This window comes from Tachypleus tridentatus, chromosome 1 (genome assembly GCF_004210375.1).
Source record: "Tachypleus tridentatus isolate NWPU-2018 chromosome 1, ASM421037v1, whole genome shotgun sequence".
NCBI lineage: Eukaryota > Metazoa > Arthropoda > Merostomata > Xiphosura > Limulidae > Tachypleus > Tachypleus tridentatus.
The window spans coordinates 44,969,054-44,991,436 of NC_134825.1; the positions used below are offsets into that span (position 1 = coordinate 44,969,054).

Genomic DNA, 22,383 nt, shown 5'->3' on the forward strand with positions numbered 1-22,383 from the left:
TACGAAGAGATTTAATTGCGTATGAAAGGGCCGCAGTGGCGAGAAAGAGGCAGATCTGTAATTGTAGAAGCGGATTGGTTAAGTGGAAGTAAAGAGAACGCTCGCGGCTGACTTAAACCAATACTAGCAGGACATGACCGCTAACCTGGCACGTGAATCCCCGGAAGCTGTAATTGGTCTTCCCACTGAGTAAGAAGCAGCCCATTTGCTTTGGCGGGTTGACTTTTCCTGTATAGTTTATACTGTCGGAAAGACCTACGGTGTCAATTTCGGCTCTTATCTCTCTCCTGGCAGGTGCAAGACACCCTTGGTGCAGTAGGGAGTGTTGTCACAGAGGGGAAGCCAATTGGTCTTAATTTGTATTGGTGCCGCTATAGTTGTCCCTCACTTTCTGGACGCCCAGTATTTGCGTCGGGGCAGGATGTTATCGCTTTTATCTTGTTTTAGCGGTATTAGTACGATCTATTAAGAAGGCTCGTGGAGTAAAATAAACCGATCATGATGACGAATAGGGGAAGTGACCACTTAATACCATATACAGGCAATTCGTTTTTCTTTTTTTTTTTTAGAGAAAATTGGCTACCTTTTCTTTTTTACCGTTGTCCACGTTCTGACCACTCATGAGTTGCCTTATTAAGCAGTTATATTTTAAAAGTTTCTCTAGGACATAAACGTTTCACGTGTTTCTTACCATTGAAGCAAACTTGTCATATCCTGGAATGCTGCTACTTAAGTAGCCTTGTTTAACAAAGAACGATTATTCCGACGATATGCAAACAGGACTAATTAAAGTCTGCCTTTTCTTATTTATCCTCATATCTCACGTGACCTCTATTCAGTGGCTGTAAGTAATCTTTCGCATTTTATATTTGTTATGCTTATTAAAAGTCTACGTTATAATGTGGTATAAATTAGGTGATTTTGTTTTAATAATTTCTATTTCACTGACTCAATCAGATTGACCACAACGCTTATGTTATTTAACGATGTATTGGATGATGAATATGATTGCCCGTTTTAATATCTAAACAGTTTCCAATATCATGATGGAGTATGTTTATATTCGTTTTTTCTATTAGGACATAACGTATTTAATAGCTACAAATTTTAATTCAATTTTTAACAACCATTCGCTGAAAGAGCTGTCTTAAGCTTTTTGTTTTGATCATAACTTTCTTGTTTTCCACATTTAGTGTAAATAGGTTGAGATTTGAATTTTTACTGTATACTAAGGTGTTTAATAAAACTATAGCTTGAGGGGAGATTCCTTTTTCAAAGCCAGTAGTAAGTTTTAATTAACCAAAGGAAAACATATTCTGGATCTAATTACGAGGAATAATTTCACATAAAATTTGAAACAGTTGCATACACATGTATAATCTAACCTTGAAATTATTAAATTAATTTGTATACTACTGGTGCGTTATGGGTGTTCAATTTGATAGTTGTCTAATTACTTATCTCTCTCTCTCTCTCTGTGTATATATATATATGCATCTCTTAGTCTCATACACGGTTAGGGATTTGTACAACTTCACACAATGCATAATGCATAATTTAGCTATGCTTTGAGCATATCTTCATATTTATGTGATGGATAGCCGGAAAGTTTGTTCATTTCCTGTGAAGCGCTCACAGGGCTGGCTGATGATACTCATAGAGACTTAATAGTTGTCGGGTGGGGTGGGGTGGTCTAAGGGGATGAAGAATGTACTTTGGTCCGTACATCCAACAGCTTAATGCGGCGAGACCGATCATTTGTCTTGGTACACACAGACTATACAAAAATGCAGTGTTACTGCTCTTTAAGACTTTATTATACAGCGTTGACCCGAGGAGTTGATCGACTAATATAATCTATTCTATTTTAAACAAGTACTTTGTACAGTTTTGTATGCATTGCTCATCCACGATAGTTTCTGTAAGACTCGGCTTTTGCTAAAAAAATCATTTTTATAATGCTTTAAGTTCTTTAAAATATTTGCACAAATACTGTACTTTCTTTCAGAAAGAGACCTCTACATAGTATAACAAAACACTCGCATATTGCTCATTTTGCCTTAAGTTATATTTATGACCAACAGAAAGTGGTTTCTTTAAGTTAAATACATTTTATGCGAATATAAAATTACCAGTGTCTTTTAAATCACGTTCCTAATTCTACATAACAGATGAGTTGTGTAAAGCATAGTTTGATAAAAAGTTTGATTCTCCCTTTCGCTACACAGCAACTTAACTGAATATAGAAAAAGTCGGGATAATTACGTATGAAACTTACAAGAAAGAAATAACGCCTGGTGTTGTTAATAAAGGGATAAAAGTGAACAACAGATAATTTTAAAACTATTAGTTATACGGTGAAATATCATGTATATATGTGTATCTAGTTTCTAAAATATATTTCTCCCTATTTTTAGGCTTAGATAGCCTAGTTGCTTTGCGCCATAAAACACCAAACCAACCAACCCTACTTTTAAGGCACTTTTCAACTTCCATTTCTTTATCCAGATTATGTATATCTCAGCTTTGTTAATAACTGAAACTAGTATCATTTTTACCTTTTATCTCCTGTCAGATTGAACTTTGTTGAACGAAGATGCTAAACGTTTCATAACTCCCATTATACATAACTAAATATAAAACGTTTCATAACTCCCATTATACATGACTAAATATAAATCGTTTTATAACTCCCATTATATATAACTAAATATAAAACGTTTCACAAGTCCCATTATACATAATTAAATATATAACGTTTCATAACTCCCATTATACATAACAAAATATATCAACAGGCTAGCACAAGCGGGTGTAACATTTACAAACTTGTCATACGAGCATAATAGCCTACATTAGGTTTTATATATTGTGTCTCAATAGTCCAGTTAAGTGGATAGAACTGTGGGTTTTCTATAATAAATACATAGTGTTTTATGATCTTTTGAAAAGATAAGAGGGATAATTTATAAATACATAACTACCTTTCAGTACCGGAGGAAGTTCAAGGTTGTCTTCCTTTCTGCCTAAATCTAGTACTCACATACGTAATGGTACAAAAATTAACACTCTAATTTGATTTCATTTCATTAAATGAAATGGCAATTTCATTTAAATACAAAATTATTAGCCTCATATTAATAACCTTTCAAGTTGCTCTGGGGCCTATTAGGCCCCACTTTTCGTAGGAGTGTTAAACATATGATAGAATCTATATAAAATATCCTAGTTGTTTGTACACTGCCTTCCTCAGTTAATTAGAGAATGTCAGTTACAAAAGAGCTAAAGGGCTGGTGTACTAATCAGGTATGTAAATATAGCTACAGAAATGTTAAACCAATAGAGAAAGATAAAAACAATTCACTTACACCAAAGTTGTAATGCTATTAGTGTTATGAGAATTGATGGGACAAGCAAAACATTTCATGTCTTCAATGAACTGCACTTTATGCTACGCGTGGGTTAACTGGCTATTTCAGGGACTATAAAGACTGAGACATAGCCATTTCTAATGTAGAACTTGCTAGAGCAGTACATATGAATTTAGGCAAACAGGGCATTTGCTGTATAGAAGGTCCAGACGTATGAAGACTTAAAAAACCCACCAAAATTTGAGTTTCAGACAATAAAATAAAATAATAATATTTAAATTAAAGGAAACTGTGGGATAAGATTTACAAATGGCAGAAAAACAGTAATTTTTACTCTACTTTCAATATTTACTGAACTAGTTTTGAGGGTGGACAAAAAAATTAAGTTATGAGCATTAATTTACTCACACTTCGAATTAGAAAGAGGAGACGTAACAAGGTTCGATATCAACATATTTCGGCTTACCAGCCAGGTCGCAATGACCCAAATATCTGCTGTCAGAGCGTTCCTGATTTCAGAGAATAATTCCTTGTTAGCAGTTTTCAGATGCGTCTTCATCTTGCGTGGTATTTTTAATCATCACAGTGACAGTTGAAACGAAGAATGATCTTTGAAGTTAAAGAAGTTTGATAGACAAAGGAGGGAGTGATCGAACTGGAAAAGAAATGGCGTTAAAACGTTCTACCTCAAAGGAGCAGTTAACTTACTGGCTGAGTAGAAGAAGTGTAAGAAAAATGGCAACTGATGGTAATCGTAAATATTATTGAACAGAAATCATTTAATTCTTTTTTTATTTTTTGTACAAGTAAATTATTTTATGTAAGACTATTAAATGACGTTAACAATGACTATGGAATAAAGGAAGGAATCTGTGCGGTAGTGGAAGAAGAGTTAACGAATAGAAATGTTACACAGCGCCTTTCAGACCCTTTTTATGCCATTTGTGTGGTTAGTTATCGTGACCAATCAGAGCTGTTCTTTCATAAAGCTAAAGTAGAGTTAAATGAACTAAATTATTTTATGCTTAAAAGTTATATGAGTTGCTAGATAATTTAATAGAAAAAAATTCGTGATATTATGCTTCTTTCTTTAACTCAAAGTTTAAAATAAACTACGATGAAAAACCCTAAAAATAAAAGTTTGTTTAAAATATTGGAAGTGTAATAAGTAATTCGTTTGTATTGTTGGTTTTAATTAGAAGCCTTAAATAAGTTCTGCGGTAGAACAGATTCAGAAACAGCAATGTTTGGAAAACGTAGTTGATAAGTTCTCACCACGTTTGATGAAAATGAGTGTCTTCTCAATGGAAATTCGCTTCACACTAGTACTGAAGTTGCTTTAGAATACTCGTTAACAGTCACTAATTTTTAGCACATCATTAACTTTCTGGCTACCTATTAATGCATTTCCAACTCCAAAGTATATAACCCGATTTTGTGACAACACGATGCAAGTTATGGACCTTTGGTACACTAATCACTGAGCTTTGCCACTAATGATAAACATTTTATCATTTATTAGAAGGCTTTGAAAGTGAGTATATGTAACTAGCTTAATATTAACAGACTTTTGTAAAAGTTGCTTCTATTTTTAAAGGTATTTCATGATTGTTCGTTTTAGAATTTCGCGCAAACCTACATGAAGGCTACTTGCGATAGCTGTCCCTAATTTAGAAGTGTAAGACTAGAGGGAAGGCAGCTAGTCATCACCACCCACCGTCAACTCTTGGGCTACTCTTTTACCAACGAATAGGGGGATTGACCGTCACATTATAACGCTCCCATGCTCTGGTTCCACAGGTATTGTGAGTCGAGCGATGTAGGCCGCGACCCTCTAATCCGAGGGTTGCGGGTTCGCGCCCGCGTCGCGCTAAACATGCTCGCCCTCCCAGCCGTGGGGTGTATTGACGGTCAATCCTGCTATTCGTTGGTAAAAGAGTAGCCCAAGAGTGGTAGCTTTGTGCGAGCGATGTAACCACCTGGCCATGCCTGGCACGTTTCCATCTCCTTTAAAGCGATTAAACGAGATTGAATGAAGTGTCATTTTTATATAAAAACCGGGGTAGTTATGCGAGTTTAAAAGTCGTTAGTTTTATTTAAAAAAAAACTAAAACATGACAACTGGGAAACGTATCTGTTCACGTTAAAAATATCTGTGAAATAACAACTTTTATTTCCATATGATCTTTCTTAGAAATATATGATAATGAATATTTAATTTTTGTATGTGATTTATACTTTTAACATTCAGATTTTACAAGAGGATAGTAAACTCGCGAACCTAGTAGATAAATGAACATAATATGTCCATTTTCTTCACTCCAGCTGGTATAGATAAAGTATTAAAAGGAAGCAACACTGAGTGTAAAGCATCAGTAAGAATATATCTGATACACGAAAGCGCGAATTTTGTTACGTCTGTTTCATACACATTTATTTTTATTTCGAAAGACACAAGTAAAAAAAACATGCCACAGTATTTTTGTTTTGTTTTCTGTGTTTGTGAAGTACATACGTAACAATAAAAAAACGGAAAAAAGAGTTAAATTGGTCATATTTATTCACTTTATTGTTTTACTTTCGACGAAAACATTTCCGTTCTAATGTCTTGTAAGACTTGTAAGTCAACCAAGGGTCTTTACTGCCATTATGAGAATGACCCAAGAAGATCTGGGACTCGGTCGGTGTTTTCTTCCTGCGTGAAACTTCTACTTTAAGAGAAAATTACATCTTTTTGGTGCATATTTGAATAACGGTTACTTTTTGTATATGTATGTGTAACGTATAACGCCTTTCCGTCATTCTTGTATACAAATACTCCAGCTATTGTCGATAGCTGTCAGATATTAGCAGTAATGTAAATACTATTTTACACTCGTAATATTTTAGTCGCTTAATTTTATTACACCAGCAGAAAAGCTTGACTAATATGATACGGCATGCATTTACAAATGAGCGAAACGGCAATGTTTCTCTTATAACCATTGGCATCTGTGGCAAAGTACGGACTCGGTAAAACAATTTTGTTCTTCAAAGAACGGTCCGCTAACTAGCATGGTAGACAGGCCTTCTTTTATTGCTACAAACATTCTGTAATAACCAGGAGACCGACTTGAACATTCTTTGTCCCAGTTGCAAGGATTTTTATTCGAAATGCTTTATAGCTCTTTGAGCCAAACGTGGTGTAATATTGTTATTCAGGTTTAAGTCTCACTTCTCATGCTTGGTTTTTACAGTGTGGTCCTTTCCGTGTGAGATTAATGATTTTATCGGTTTGTTTTTCTTTAGTTAAGAGCCTAATAATGGTCATGCCTAGATGGTTAGGGGGGTCGACTGGCAATCTTAGGATCGCGGGGTCGAATTCTCGTGTCACCAAACACGTTTGCCCTTTCAGCTGTGGGAGTGTTATATGCAACTCTCAATCCCGCTATTCGTTAGTAAAAGAGTATCCTAAGAGTTGGAGGTGGGTGGTGATGACTAGCTGCCTTCCCTTTAGTCTTACACTGCTAACTTAGGGACGGCTAGCACAGATGGCTCTCGTGTAGTTTGCGCGAAATTCAAAACAAACAAACCTAATAATGGTAAAAAGTGTCTGGAGGAAGAGGTCAAATGTACCTGACCCTCCTGGGTATTTAACAACATCAATACCCAAATACCGACACAGTGAAACTTGGAATTAAAAAGTGTCTCGACAGATACAGATCACGTACATGATATAAATAGTCCTAAATACCTCTCCCCTCTTAACATATATTTAAGAAATGTAACACAAGCTGGCCACTATGCACTAGACACTTAGTCCTTGTTTCTTTTTTTATTATTATTATTATTTTTTTTTTTAATCATTATTACTTTTTTTTCTCTTATTGAATTATTATTACTTTGTGTGTGTGTGTGTGTGTGTGTTACTACAAGTAGTGGTAGCATTCTCTCTACGAAGAAAAAGGAGAAAAATACAAAATATATATATATGAAAATACAAAAAAAATAAAAAATGAAGAAAAAAAACACAAGAGAAATAATAAAAGGAAAAAAAACCAAAAACTTCTTTTTCGTCCATGCATGGACTGAGCCCTGAAATGGGCCTGAGTATGATGTTATACTTTTACTCTGGCCCAAAGCTATAAAAAACCAAAAAAAAACCCTAAAGACAGACGCTATAATCGTTCGGGAGGGAGGAAGAGGTCAAATGTACCTGACCCTCCTGGGTATTTAACATCAATACCCAAATACCGACACAGGGAAACTAAAAAGTGTCTCTACTGCAGCAAAGACAAATTTCGTTGAAAATTATAATTTTATACTAAGTTAAACAAATATGTGTCATTTGTTTTCTGTCATTTTCATTGCCACAATATAATGACGAATTAGTCTTAAAACAACTATGTTAGTCATAAGATGTTAGTATTAGGCTTTATTGCATTCTTAAACACTACGTTATTAATCAAGTCCCTCATAGATTTTCAAGAATTAGAAGAGTATATAATCATAGTATTCCAACTACACTATAATTGCCGACGACGTGTTTCACCCAGTCTAGAGTTCATCAGGCTAATTGGCACACAACAAACACAATATTAGTCAGAACATTCTTACATAAGCTAGTTGATACAATAACTGTTGTGGTGTGTTTGCCTTTTACAAGCGGACGAAGAATGATTACAACTGTAATTTTCATAATAATAGTATTTCAACCACGCTATATAAAAATAATCTTAAAAACGTTTGATTTACCACTTTGGTTTACCACTGTTTAGGGACATGCAATTATGTGAATGTCTGTTATTGCATATTCCTCCTAAGAATCATACACACACAAAGTACTCGAAGAATAAAATGTTGACCTATTTACTGCAGCACCACTTGAGGGCTAAGAACAGCATAACAATTGGTATTTTTCTTTGGGCTAGCAACCTAAAATCGTCTGAATTTTTGTTCCAGATTTTGTTCTCAACAGCTCGATAGTTTCACACCCCATTTACAACAACCTGTAATTTCCTATCTTCCGAAACCATTTAAATGAAGAAGGAACACAAAGTTAACACACCGCAGGACACACAATTTAGAACATGTGGGAGGTATCTGTACCTCGGGGAATGGGAAGAGCTGAGGGCGATAAAGACTTCTCAACCCTCACCGAGATGTCAGTCTATTAATATATATGTGTAAAAACAGTACAACTGACAGAAACAAAAAACGTTCTTTCTCATGAAAATAAGTTGCATTTCATAATAGCATGTGAAATCTGCTGTCAGTGACATACAACGCCTTCAAACCACCTGGAAATACATTTCTTCCGTTGCATTTCAGTTCAGTGTGGGCTGCTTTCTGCTAAGACGTGATTAAGGTTAGTGAGGGCAAATATGTTATGGTGTAAAGTTATTTCCCTTTTTATTACAATAGATAAAAGCGTTTTTTATAATAAATGTGCGTCTCTGTGTGCCTTTTTCTTATAGCAAAGCTACATTAGGCTATCTGCTGTGTGCACCCAGAAGAATCAAACCCCTGATTTTACTCCACGTATAGAGTCGTTTGTTTTAAATGGCACGTTAACAAGAACAGTTTGATTAGAATTTCACGTAAAGATGAAAAAGGGAGATGTGTGTTAGCCTTCCCTAAGGTAGGAGTGATACACTAGAGGGAAGGCAGATAATCAAAACCGTCAACTCTTGGACTAATCTTTTACTACTGCTAAAGGAGCAAGCATGTGACTAGGATTCGGATCCTCGACCCCAGATTGCAAGTCGAATGCGCTAACCATTAAGCCCAACGAAAACAGAACGGTTTAGAATTATGAATGTATATAACAACGTAGGCATTTATTCCCATTTTTAAACTTGAGAGCCAAGAACGCTAACATATGGTATTTGATTCCTGCGGTGAGAACAGTATGAATAGATAGCCTGTTTTAAAGATCTGCATAATAACAACAAGCAAACTTCCTCAGTGGAAAATTTCATAAGCTTTTTAAAGTGAGATTTAATACAGTCTGTCCTTAAAAGGAACCCAAATCGGGGAACGCACTAGAATTCCTTTGAAGCACGTGCTCAGTAACAATGGCGAGAAAATAGAAACCTCAATATTAACAGTTAATTTAATTAATCAACTAATATTAGTTATAGCACTTCTATTTATTTAGTTATAATGTAAATTAAATGAATTTTACTTTAGTTTCTCTTGTGCAATCTAAAAAAAAAACTGCCCCTTGGAAACTCAGGGCAAGTTTGAGTGCTTATAAATCTGATTTTGATACTCGTTGCCGATTGAGCACAAACTGTCCATTGTGTGACTTTGTGCTTAACAACAAACAACTCTAAAAGCTAGTTTACAAACACTATTTTCTTCTATGCGACTAATCTCTTGGTCAAAAACACAGACTTTGATGAAAATTCCATTATTTTGTATTTATAGCTTCAGTTATCTTGTACTTAACGAGTCTAATTTCCGACAAAATGAAGTGATTTTATTTTATTTTTTCCATAAGCTTAACATTCGTGAAGAAAAGACGATTGTTATAGGTGTGTGGTTTGGTGTTAACGAACTAGTTCAGTTGAGCAATCAGCATCAAACCTCTGGATGTGAAATTGCTTAAAAAGAGTTCTTCAGACTCTAGATAACTATTTGACAGTCTTAACTACTTAGAACTAATTTAACCTCACAGTTACAAAGATTCTGTTATACTTTACTGAAACAAAATAATGTTTGAACAAAATAATCCAACTTTTCTAAACCAGTTTGCATTTCTTTAGCCAGCATGTTTCTCAGGAAATGTACGAATAAATCTTCGTAAACACTGAAATAATAAAATAACCTCATGATATATGTCTCTTCACCTTATTGTAGATAAATATGTTTCAAGATATGGAAGATCCTTAGATCCTAACTTTCAAGATTTGTATGTGCTTCAAGACATAGATGTTTAAGTCATAATTTCCCCCTGGATTTATTCGCCGATGTCTGATTTGTTTGTTTTGAATGGACTATCTGTACTCTGTCCACCACGGATATCGAAACCCAGATTTTAACGAGACATACCGCTTTGCCACTGGGGGGGGGGCACGCTGATGTCTAAAGATGTATTAGTACTAGTTTAAGAGTCAACTCAAAGCTAAAAAAAATATTATTTACTACTTTCGGACTCAGTAGCTCACAAAACATAACTTCTATCTGTTAGGCTTCACTCTGTCATACTCAGTTTCATTCACATTAATATCATAGTTCTCATTTGCTAATTAGCATATATATGAAAATATATAATTAAACGTTGTACTTATTAAATATTATTTTGAATTAAGTGTTTTTTCCACTGGCTGAGCCACCACTTAATAAGTCTTAACTATAGGAATTTATACTTTTATGACATGAACAATAAGAGAAGCATGTATACAGGGGCTACACCTTCAGAACGTAAATTTACGCTTTTTTCATCAGAAGAAGTAATTTCATGTCCACAGGAAAAATGATAAGATATTAAATAATAATATTTATAAAAAATCATACTTGATAAAAGTGTAAACTTAATTTGTAAAAAAAAAAAAAAAAAGACTCAAAACATTTGGGTCTTTAAAAAAATTATACCTTTTGTGTGTGATTCTGCTGGGTAACTTTTATCTCCGAAAAAAAATGTTCGTAAAATACATTCACATGCATAACAGGAGTTTGTATTTTTATTTACTCTAAATTTATACCTTTAAAAGTGTAAATTCGTAACTTGGCTATAACCAGAGTCATGTTTGTTTGAATCACACTCCAATCACGCCTGTTTTCTTACAATATATTAAATTCTAACGCTTGGTTGTTTGTTTTCTTCAAAGCTAGAATAAGGTGTGAAAAACCAGATATTACTGCTAACACACAAAATGACAATATTCTGCTTGTAACGTTAAAACAACACGACTGTTTACTGAGAAGTAGCAGACAAACGACAGGTTCAACCTTCATCATCAGATTGACAATATTCTGCTTGTAACGTTAAAACAATATATCTGTTTATTAATACGTAGCAGACAAACGACAGATCCAAGCACCATCATTAAATGGGCTTTGTATAATTCGTTTTCAAAATATTGTTCAAAAACTAACCCTTAATTTAATGTTAAAATGAATAAATTTATGTTGTTAAAATTGATAGTGTTTTTTTTACATGTTTGTTAATATATGAATTATTCTATCCGTTAGGGTAACTGCTAATATAAAAAAGTCAAAATAAGTAAAAAATCTTTTTAGATGTTTATTAATTATTCTTGTGTACTGTGCTCTAAAATTGTCACACGATAATAATCATATTTTAAACTTTTTATTCATAGGTTTTTAATTCAACATTTACATACTGTTCTTTGTTATTATTTTGTTGAATACGGAATCAAAACTTTGTGATTCTGATGTATATAGCCAGTAAAGACAACTCTTGGAAAATCACTGAGTTTAAGATAGCTTGTCTCAAACGGCAAGTTGCTTCAAAGACACCTGAAAATAATACATTTCAATAAATTTGATTACCATACTGAAAACTATAAGATTTTAACATAAGCATACTAACCATTGTACTAGTTTAGCGTACCTTAATATCAATTATTATGCTAAAACAACACCAGGAATAGAAAATAACTCATCATAGATCTGAGTACTTAATTTATGTGTAGGTTTCAGCAGAATAAAAGTGGAGGAATATTGGAGACGGTGAGTAAATCCCGTACACAATAGTTACAATTAGCCAGGCTATGAGTCAACAATCACTTGCATTGGTGAACCGGACACAAACTTACACACTGATTAAACAGTACATTTTTTATGGTATACCTACACGACAACACCCTGGTTTAACTCAGTTCTGTTGTTCATAATTTTTCAGCATGTGATAAGATATTAAACGAATATCTTAGTAAATATTTTAAAGTTTTTTCTTTCTTTTGAACGTTGAAGAAGCTAAAAGAGTTATTTTTAAATATTTTATATAAATCTTATTTTACATCTTGTGAGCCATTTCGACTTTAATGTTCCTTATGAAAATATGAGTATTGGTACACTTTTCCCGAGTAACTCTAGGTGTGAAATTAATGTCCTTCGGCAATTCAAACTGACGAGAGATGCATGATGGATACCGAACGTGTATTATGGGAGGAATTTTGTATTTATATAAATAATTAAAACTATTGTATACATGATAAAATAATCGTAAATGAAATAGGTTTCACGGATTTTTTAACATTCCAAGATTTATTCTACAGGACGTTACTCTCAAGTGTTAATTACAGAACAGAGTCGCTGTAAATTAACGCAAGCTGTGTCTATCTCAACTTGTACAGAGGAACTTTGTTAAATGCAGTAAGTTCTATCTAAACACACACCAGTAGCTGACATGCACAGTTTAACACAAACTGTTTTTAGTTGACTCCATCGTGGAAGACTTTACCAGCCAGCCGACCTTCTGCGTGTTATCTGAAATTCCAGGACTCACAGTATCTATCTGCAGCTAAGTATCCACCATGTGGTCCATTGCGTTGCATGGAGTTCAATATGATTCCTGTACTTACCATATGTTATGGTATCAGAATAGAGTGTATTAACGTAAGATTAGTGCAGAACAAACTTCTATACTAGCCAGAATGTCTTCTTTTTTAAGCTTCTGAAGATAGATGGTTCATTAAAAGTCGAAGTACGTCAAGCTAACTAAATGGTTGGCGATAACAAACTAGTTAAAACATATCAGAGAAAATTCACCGGATCTTTTTCTAGGATAATGTAAATTGAGAATAATTGTTGTTGGGTTTTTTTGCTCACTCTAGTAGAAGAAACAGACATTATAATACTTTGTGATTTTTGTCACTCACATAATTTTAGAAATAGATTTGACACCTGTGTACGAACAGCGAAGCAATAATAGCACGAATTAACCAGTCTGTTCTTGCATTAATTAAATGGTTATATTAAAAATAATTAAACAATTTTAACGAAACATCTGTAACAAAAGATCTACTTTGAAAACCTGTTGTCGCATCCATAATAGTCGTTAGAGAAGCTAGTTGACGCCAAGAAATGCTGACACATCATAAAAATATCAATTTCACAGTTTCAATGTAATCCATGGAAATAGTAACAATTTATTATAACTACAGTTAAAATAACAAAATGCCCTTTTTAATTACCTTTTCCTACGTATGTGATATTTTTTAACTGGCTCTGTGTATTTCTATATTAGGTTTATTGAAATTAAACAGTTATTTTAACAATACTATAAATATTCGTTTTATTAGCATATGCCTGTTTGTCGACCACGGACAGATACTACACCCGCAAAATAATTAATTTAAGGAAAGATATTAGTGCATAACTGTATTTGAAAGACACGTCGTAACTCAATTTATCTTCTGTCCTGTTAATTCATATACGTATGTCTTTTACCTGTAAGAAACTCAATTATATAAGGAAACATCTTTGAGTTGTTCCTTGCTTATACTTGAAACTGTAGTGGTTGTTAGCGATTGTGTTGACTGTTAAGGTAAGTGAAAGGGAACTTGCGAATTAATTTAGTAGACAATTCTGGAAAACCGTGAACAAATCAGTTGGTTCTTAAATATATACACTAATTAGAGACAAAATTTAAAAGATTGTTATTATAGATCACAAGAAATATTTGATAATTCTCAATAATTTGCGCACAACCAGTGGTTCTCTGAATTATATGAAGTCATGAATGAAAGCAAAGAATATGTCGGTCATACTACATCTACCACATCCAGTGCCGACGAGGCCTTTCTTACAATACCAGGACACATTATGCTGAGATACGACGAACACAGAAATAATAGAAGATAAATAAAATACGATACATCTTAATAAATAGTTTCATTCTGTGTGTTTTTTTAAATAATATAACTTAATCCTTATTTTTGTTCTATTTCTTACAGAGCATTAGGTAAAATTAGAATGACTTGGAAAAAGAAATCCCAATGTATGCATGCCCAAAAAGAGAATCTCTTGCAGGCCAGTCAGGAAAGGCTTTGTAAGCGTAACTTGGAAACGATGTCTTTTGTTGCTAATGCTGCTCGAGCTGCTATAAAAAGTTGTCAAGAAACCTTCTCTAACAGACGATGGAACTGTTCTTCGATAACCTTTGTACCTACGTTAACATATGATTTAACTTCAGGTATTTATCTCGCTGATATTCTTTACCAATTAATATTGTAACATAGGCAACGAAACAGTGGGAGGGGTACTAGGGGCACGTGACCCTGTAGCGAAATGTCTGTGTGTGTTTTCTTATAGCAAATTCAGATCAAGCTACCTGCTATGTCCACCTAAGGGAATCGAACCTCTAATTTTAGCGTGGTAAATTCAAAGACTTACCGTTGTACCAGCGGGGGACCGATATCGAAGTACCCCCTTTATATAGAGAAAAGATATTGTTTGTAACTATCATGGAAAGACGCTGTTTTAGTTTTGGATTCAATATTCACGGTTAACACAGCAAACAGAACCGCTAACTGTGGTTGAAACTTCGTAGATATTAACACGTGCTGGAAATAATTTCAATTATGTATTTCGTTGCAACCTTATCGCACATTCATATTTTCTAAAATATTTCGTGTTATTCGTTTCAAAGATATCAAAATACTCTGCATTATAATGAATATTTTATCATTTCTTGTAATTATATGTTTCAGATTCGACCAGTAGGTTATAATGTTATATTCACAAAAACAGAGTGGGCTATAGCAAATTTATGTCTGTGGACTTACAACGCTATAAACTAGGTTTCGATACCCGTGGTGAGCAGAGCTAAGATAGCCCGTTGTGTAGCCTTTATGCTTAATTACAAATAAACAAACAAACAATTCCAAACAGAAGAAAACGAAACCGAAACACCAAGACAAATCACAAACCACGGTCCAGCATGGCCAAACGTGTTAAGGCGTTCGACTGGTAATCCAAGGGTCGCGGGTTCGAATCCCGGTTGCACCAAACATGCTCGCCCTCCAAGCCGTGGGAGCGTTGTAATGTTACGGTCAATCCCACTATTCGTTGGTAAAAGAGTAACCCAAGAGTTGGCGGTGGGTGGTGATGACTAGCTGCCTTCCCTCTAGTCTTACACTGCTAAATTAGTGACGGCTAGCGCAGATAGCCCTCGTGTAGCTTTGCACGAAATTCAAAAACAAACAAATCACAAACCTTATTTACTTCATAATTAAGTTTTATTTACTTGCATGCTCACTGGAAAAAAACAATATTACAAATAGTATGAAGTCTCACATGAATATAACAAAATTATCATCTTTATGGGGGAGCTACACATTCTTTTTTACCGTCTGTATATTGCAATATCTATCGATTCTTTATTTATTATGTTGCGTGTGACTTACAGGCTAACGCGCAAGAATATGGATTCGAAATTATGTGATTCGCGTCCCATTACCGTAATTGTGAGTATGAGTGATGGTGAGATCGCACTAATCAATAGAGTGGCTCAAGAATCGGCGGTGGGTGCTGTTGAATAACTGTGTTTCTTTTAGTTTATCACCTCAGAATTAAAGATGATAGCACAGAAAGTCCTTATTTGGCTACGTACCCGTATTAATTGAATATTGTTTATAGACTTAACATTGACAATGCAGTCTAGGAAATCCGAATTTCTTCTTTTAGGTATCAAAAAATTCGACAAAGTATCATAAAGTTAATATACAACACTGCTTTTTTATTAATAGCCTTTGGTTAATGTTTCTTGACGTTAAATCTATAAATTCTTGCTGTCAAAATACTGGGTGGAACCGTCTGGCCTTGATGTTAAAATACATGATCTGTTCAATTTTAAAATATTGATTCGAACAGTCTTTCTTGGTGTTAAAATATTGATTTGAACAATCTGTTTCGGGTGTCAAAATATTGGTTAGGGCTATTTATTCTTGATTTCTCGTCGGTTCGGTATGTTTTCAAATGCCGAACAAATATAAAGATTACTTCCTCAGAAATGTCGACAGTAGATAAACAGCAGTTCTAGAAATGTTAATTCAGACTATATTTGATGACGAGAAACCCAGTTTTTAGAAAATAAAAGTTTGGAACCGGCTTTAATAGGTAATAAATATTTTTTTTTTAAAATGAAGATACAATGTTTCGACAATATTATGCGGATTGTTGTCATTTCTATCTTTAGAATATTGTCTAAAAACGTACTACTTAGTAACGTAATTTGATCTATAAAATAAGGCTCTTTACTTGTACAAATAATTTTTTTATTATACTCATTGACGTTCTGCAATTAACGAATAATTAATCAGTAGAGGTCGTATAGGATATATACTTTCAACGTACTTCACCCGAAGTTAGAAAAAAAGAGAGAGACTGAGAGAAATGAGTCAGTTCTAACGACTATTGGAATGTATCGCATCGCATTATGGTCAACTGGTTCGATAATTTTGTTATTTTTTTCAGGTTCAAGAGAACAAGCTTTTGTGTTCGCCTTGACTTCCGCTGCTGTTGGGCACACCATAGCACGAGCTTGCAGTGCGGGGTCTCTTCTTTCTTGTGGATGTGGACGCGTGCCGCGAGAGGCACCCAATGGAGATTTTAAGTGGGGTGGCTGTGCTGACAACCTACGTCATGGACTAAAGTTCGCTCGTTCGTTTTGTGATAAGCCTTGGAGGCAACAAGCGACAGAAGCAATCATGAACAGACATAACAACAAGGTGGGAAGGAGGGTGAGTAAACCACAAGTAAAAACAATAGAATCACTTGACTCTAAAACTAACAAAAAACGTTTGATTGGAAGAGATCGTAAAATAATCTTTTAAACAAAGAACAACGATGTTTCAACCTGAGAAAGAAGTACCGTTTGAACTCCTGCGATAGTCGAACCATGATTTGTCGACAACATAATCTTAATTTTTCATATCTCGTGTGAAAGTCGACGTAGTTTTCAGTAACAAGAGAGCAACCGACCACCCCAGGACAGGTCACACTTTATACCAAAAACTTGTGAAAACAAACGAAAACATTCAATTCTACCAACAGAAGCTCAGATAAGATAATGCTTCAGTTTTCATGTTTACCTTTTTTTTTTTTTTTGTAGATGAAAAAAATTATAATTACTTTTTGTTGTTTATTGTCTTGTGTATCAATTGAGGTTTTGTTTTGTTTCGTGTTTTGTGGACTCTTACTGAGCATGCATTTAAACATCATATAAATTATAGTCTGATAACTTAGTCACAAAAATTCGACTGTTACACAGGCATGTACGGTAATATGAAACACAAAGGAAGATTATAAATATATCCAATACGTAAATAAAATTCAACATATCTCATACGAATATGTGAGAAGTAGAACGCACTACATAATATTCTAAATATGCATTAAATATAAAGTGTAAAAAAACAAAGTATAACCTTGTAAATTTGTGTAACAATAATATGTAGTGGAATATAATATAACAGTTGAAATATGGGTAACAATGATATGTAGTGGAATATAATATAACAGTTGAAATATGGGTAACAATGATATGTAGTGGGATATAATATAACAGTTGAAATATGGGTAACAATGATATGTAGTGGAATATAATATAACAGTTGAAATATGGGTAACAATGATATGTAGTGGAATATAATATAACAGTTGAAATATGGGTAACAATGATATGTAGTTGAACAGAGTTTAATATTCTAAATATGTGTAACAGCAAGGAGTAATGGAATATAGTATCCAATCTTAAATATGTGTAACAGTAAGATATTACAAGTATGTATGACAATAAGACGTAATAAAACACAGTATAATATACTAAATATATGTAACAATAAAAAATGACGTAACTTAGGTTGATATTAAATATATGTGAACATAAAGGTATCATGTTGAAAGTTTGTAAAATAAGATATAAACTTCAAAACATTTGTTAAAAATTTGCGTATTCTAAGAAACAAGGCACAATTTTAAATTGTTTAACAATAACATAGGATAGAACACATGATATCGTTCTAGGTTATATAATAACATGTGTAGGTAGAATACAGTATAAACAATGAAATACTAACTCCCAAGAAAACATTTTCAATGTGCAAATCAAGGCACAAGATACAATGATTGGGCTTGCTATGTGGTTAACAATTTCACTTTAAACTGATCAGTTTCTGTGGTATTTGAAAAGTAGATTAAGTGAGGGGGAGATATAGTTTTTCTTATCTTGTAACTTACAAAGGTGAAATTGAAATACATCCACAGTTTCTACAGCTGCATGTAATAATGAACATATAATCTTTACAAGAGTTTTAGATTACTTATTTACGCTTCCATATCAAATTAGACTTTTAGCTACATTATTATCTATATCATGTAACATATTTGTGGGCTCATTATAAAATCGACAGCTAATTCCGTTATCGTTAAAGTTATTGTAACAACAATTATTGCTAACTAAGAACTATTATACCAGAAACTCTTATCTAGGCGCTTAGTTCAGGAGCACATGAAGCGTGGTTCAGGTTTATCATTATATTTCTAGCAGAATGATTGTAAAACGTGAATTTTAATCACTGTGAATTTTGAGTAGAAACAAGTCTATGATCCTTTATTTGGTTTGAAAACAGATTTGTAATTGCATACACAGTGTTCAAACAAGGACTTCTGTTACGTTTTGATTTATATACCTTTTCCACCATTACAGTGTTGTGATATTAGAAACTAAAACATTGAAAACGTTAAGAATGTAAATAGTTCATTATTTATTTTATGCTGACCATACTTTGTGTTTTTGATAGGTAATACGCATCAGCGTAATTATCCAGTGTAAGTGTCATGGCGTATCTGGTTCTTGTAATATCAAAACATGTTGGAAGGCTTTGCCTAAGCTTTTAGAAGTTTCCGATTTTTTAAAAAGAAAATATTATATTGCTACTGAAGTGGACAGCCAGTGGAGAGGAAGTCGCCTAAAACTTATACCAGCCAACAGTCAAATGGGGATTTATGGAAAAGACGATCTCATCTTCGTCACCAAATCTCCAGATTATTGCCTACCTAATCCGAAAGTTGGATCTTTAGGCACTAGAGGGCGGTAAGTTATTATTACAGTCTTTTATACCTATCACTGGTGAGAAAAGTCAAATGTACGAGATGATTAAATAATCTTTTTTATTTTTGTTTTGTATATCTTGGAATATAATCTCATTGTCATATTTTTAATACATTGGAACATCGTTATTGTACATATTTGCTGTGATGGTAGGTATTGGGCTCACAGTTAACACTTGTAGATAGTGACAAACTTTAATAAAATAAAACAACACTAACAGACAGGTATAAAACGTATAGCGATTAACACCATACCTAACTTTTAAATCCATAATAATAAGAACTTTTGAGTGAAAAGAAGAATGTATAATAAGTCTTTTTTAGCTCTATTCCGTTTCAACGAGATTTTTAACCAATACCCGAGTCTTTCAGGTTGGCTAGGATGCAACAGACATAATAATGGTTGAGACACTACTTCTTTTAGCACACTGTTTGACAGCAACTGTTTCGGTGTAAACGTTACCTTATAATGTCTTTCTTAAAGCAACAACAAACTCTTCTGCCTTATATTAACAAAGTTAATGTCAGATAAACAATTGCAAGTGGTTCATTAAACAAGTTATATAATATCTGATTTTTCTTTCACTCCAAGTTCTTAAAATATTCATTCAGTTCTTTACTCTAGTGTGTCGGGCATGTACGTTTTTACTACTATTGCTCTACATTTCTTAACTGGTGGTCGGTCGACATAATCACTATGTTTTAATGTGGTATGATTTTTCAGTCATTACTTTTTTTACCAATTTGTCATACATAATTCGTTGTATAGATAAGTTAATTAATTTTTATCTAATAATTTTAATTAAGTAATGTTTACGTGGGTTTTAAGCAAAACAAATAATTTGTTATTAATAACAAAAATAAACTGCTTATTTTAGTGACTATAATTTCACCAGAGGGGTATTGAAAATCATATGATTTATTCATGAAAATGTAGAACAGTACAGTATGTTTCAAGGCCATGTTATACTTGTTATTTATATTGTACACTCAAGTTGTTTTTCTCACAATATAACATTGTTTTTTTACCATATTCTTTCTCTATCTTTTTAACAACACAGGATTTACGATCTGAATAAAATATGCAGTAGCAACGAGGACGAATGAACAGTGCTAAGACAAATAAGACTTCGTTTAGTGATGGTTTTAAATGTGTTTATTATGAATGACTGAAATGATAGTTAACAATTCCAGTGACAGTTTTTTGAAACACCTATTTCATGTGTTCACTTTTCTGAATAAAGCATATAATTTTCAGTCTTCCTTTGATGAAATTTATTTATATGGGACAACTGCTTTTTAATACATAGTCATGTTAAGTATTTGGTTTTTTGTTTTTTTTAAATAAATACCCTGTGTATTAATTATTACTTCTTCCAATTTTATTTTTGAAAGAAGTTTCATAATACGAATACGCTCAACTTGCCTTATTTAATTGTAATAACATATTTTTTATAAACAATGATTTTGCTGTATAAATATGAGAACCCTGTTTCAACAATATAATTTGTTTAAAAAATGAACTTATGTAGGTTTTGTTTCGTTTTCTGAATTAGGTTTTGTAACAGAAGCTCAACTACGACAGACGGGTGTGATTCCATGTGTTGTGGGCGGGGATTTAGCAGTGAAACCATTGAAAAGTCAGAACGTTGTGACTGCAAATATAATTGGTGCTGCTATGTCACGTGCAGGACATGCAAATATTTCATTCAGCAACAAAGGTGCAATTAACAACCGCAATAATAATAATAATTTATGGACGACATATGCAGTTCCTTAACATGACAAACCTCTAGCAACAGTGATATCACTAACCCTAGTGAGAGCTGCTGTGTTATTTAAAACAAATAAGTCTTTACCAATAATAAGACTTGTAGAAGACAGAAAAAGCATTTCTGAAAGACCAAAAACATCGAGAACAGTATTAACATCAGATCATGTAAGATGCACAGAGAAGTGATTTATTAGTAAATAGCATTGAGATAATAAACTTATTCACATGTGTGATTCCAGCGGACCTTGCTTACGTATGTGAAAACTGTGGTCTTTGATTCAACTATAGAAATGCTTTGAACAATGTTATTGTCATACCTTATTTAAAAAGATATAGAAAATATGTAATAATAAATAAGAATACCACTAACAATAAAATTGACAACCTGCATGAGACTTTTGGGTTTTGATTTAATGAAAAATACCGTGAAGGTGATCATGGTTATCACAAGGAAAAGTAACATAAAATTGATTCAACAAATATTTTATCATTAATAATATAAAGGTGTGAAGGTTTTCGAGAGTCACAAAACTTGACTTCAAATAATAATAAGTTCAACTGATAAACTTGGTCCAGTAACAATAACAGAAAAAAAAATTGCAAGATTTACAGACCCTAAGAACTGAGTTATATTTAAGACTTTGAATTATTACTGTTAGATCTTGCAAGCGTGCTGAGTGCGAGGTTTTCTGATCTCTAACGACCTAAAATATCGGACTAATGTAATAATTGATGTTCCTAGCATGTTGATTGTTTGTTTTTGAATATTGCGCACAACTACTCGAGGACTATCACAACAACGTTCAAATCAAAAGTAAAATTTATTAACGTTGACTAAACATGCCATTGTCTTGTTCTATTTTGTCAAAACTATAACATTCCTTTATTCTATGAAAATAAGTTACAATAATCCATACAAAAACAACTTATTACGGTCTTTGTATGAATCAGAATCAATTATTCTGTGCTCTATAATTAATCAAAATAATATTTGTCTTACAAAAATCATCTATAACTATAATCTACAATCACAAAAATTATTTTGTCCTACCTACTGACAGACTAGAAGGAAGGCAGCTAGTCATTACCACCCACCGCTAACCTCTGGGCTACTCTGTTACCAAAGAGTAGTACGATTTAAAGTCGAATTATAACGCCCCACGGCTGGAAGGA

At 33.4% G+C, this 22,383-nt stretch overlaps 1 protein-coding gene across 1 annotated transcript; it reads left to right on the forward strand.

Moving 5' to 3' along the window:
• The first annotated feature begins 223 nt into the window (after positions 1 to 223).
• Positions 224 to 21,455, forward strand: LOC143248145 (protein Wnt-11b-2-like). The gene is made up of 5 exons (XM_076496604.1): positions 224 to 844; positions 14,279 to 14,517; positions 16,800 to 17,065; positions 19,127 to 19,419; positions 20,993 to 21,455. The coding sequence occupies exons 1-5, from the start codon at positions 771 to 773 to the stop codon at positions 21,165 to 21,167; spliced, it is 1,047 nt and encodes a 348-aa protein (XP_076352719.1). The 5' UTR covers positions 224 to 770; the 3' UTR covers positions 21,168 to 21,455.
• Positions 21,456 to 22,383: the final 928 nt, after the last annotated feature.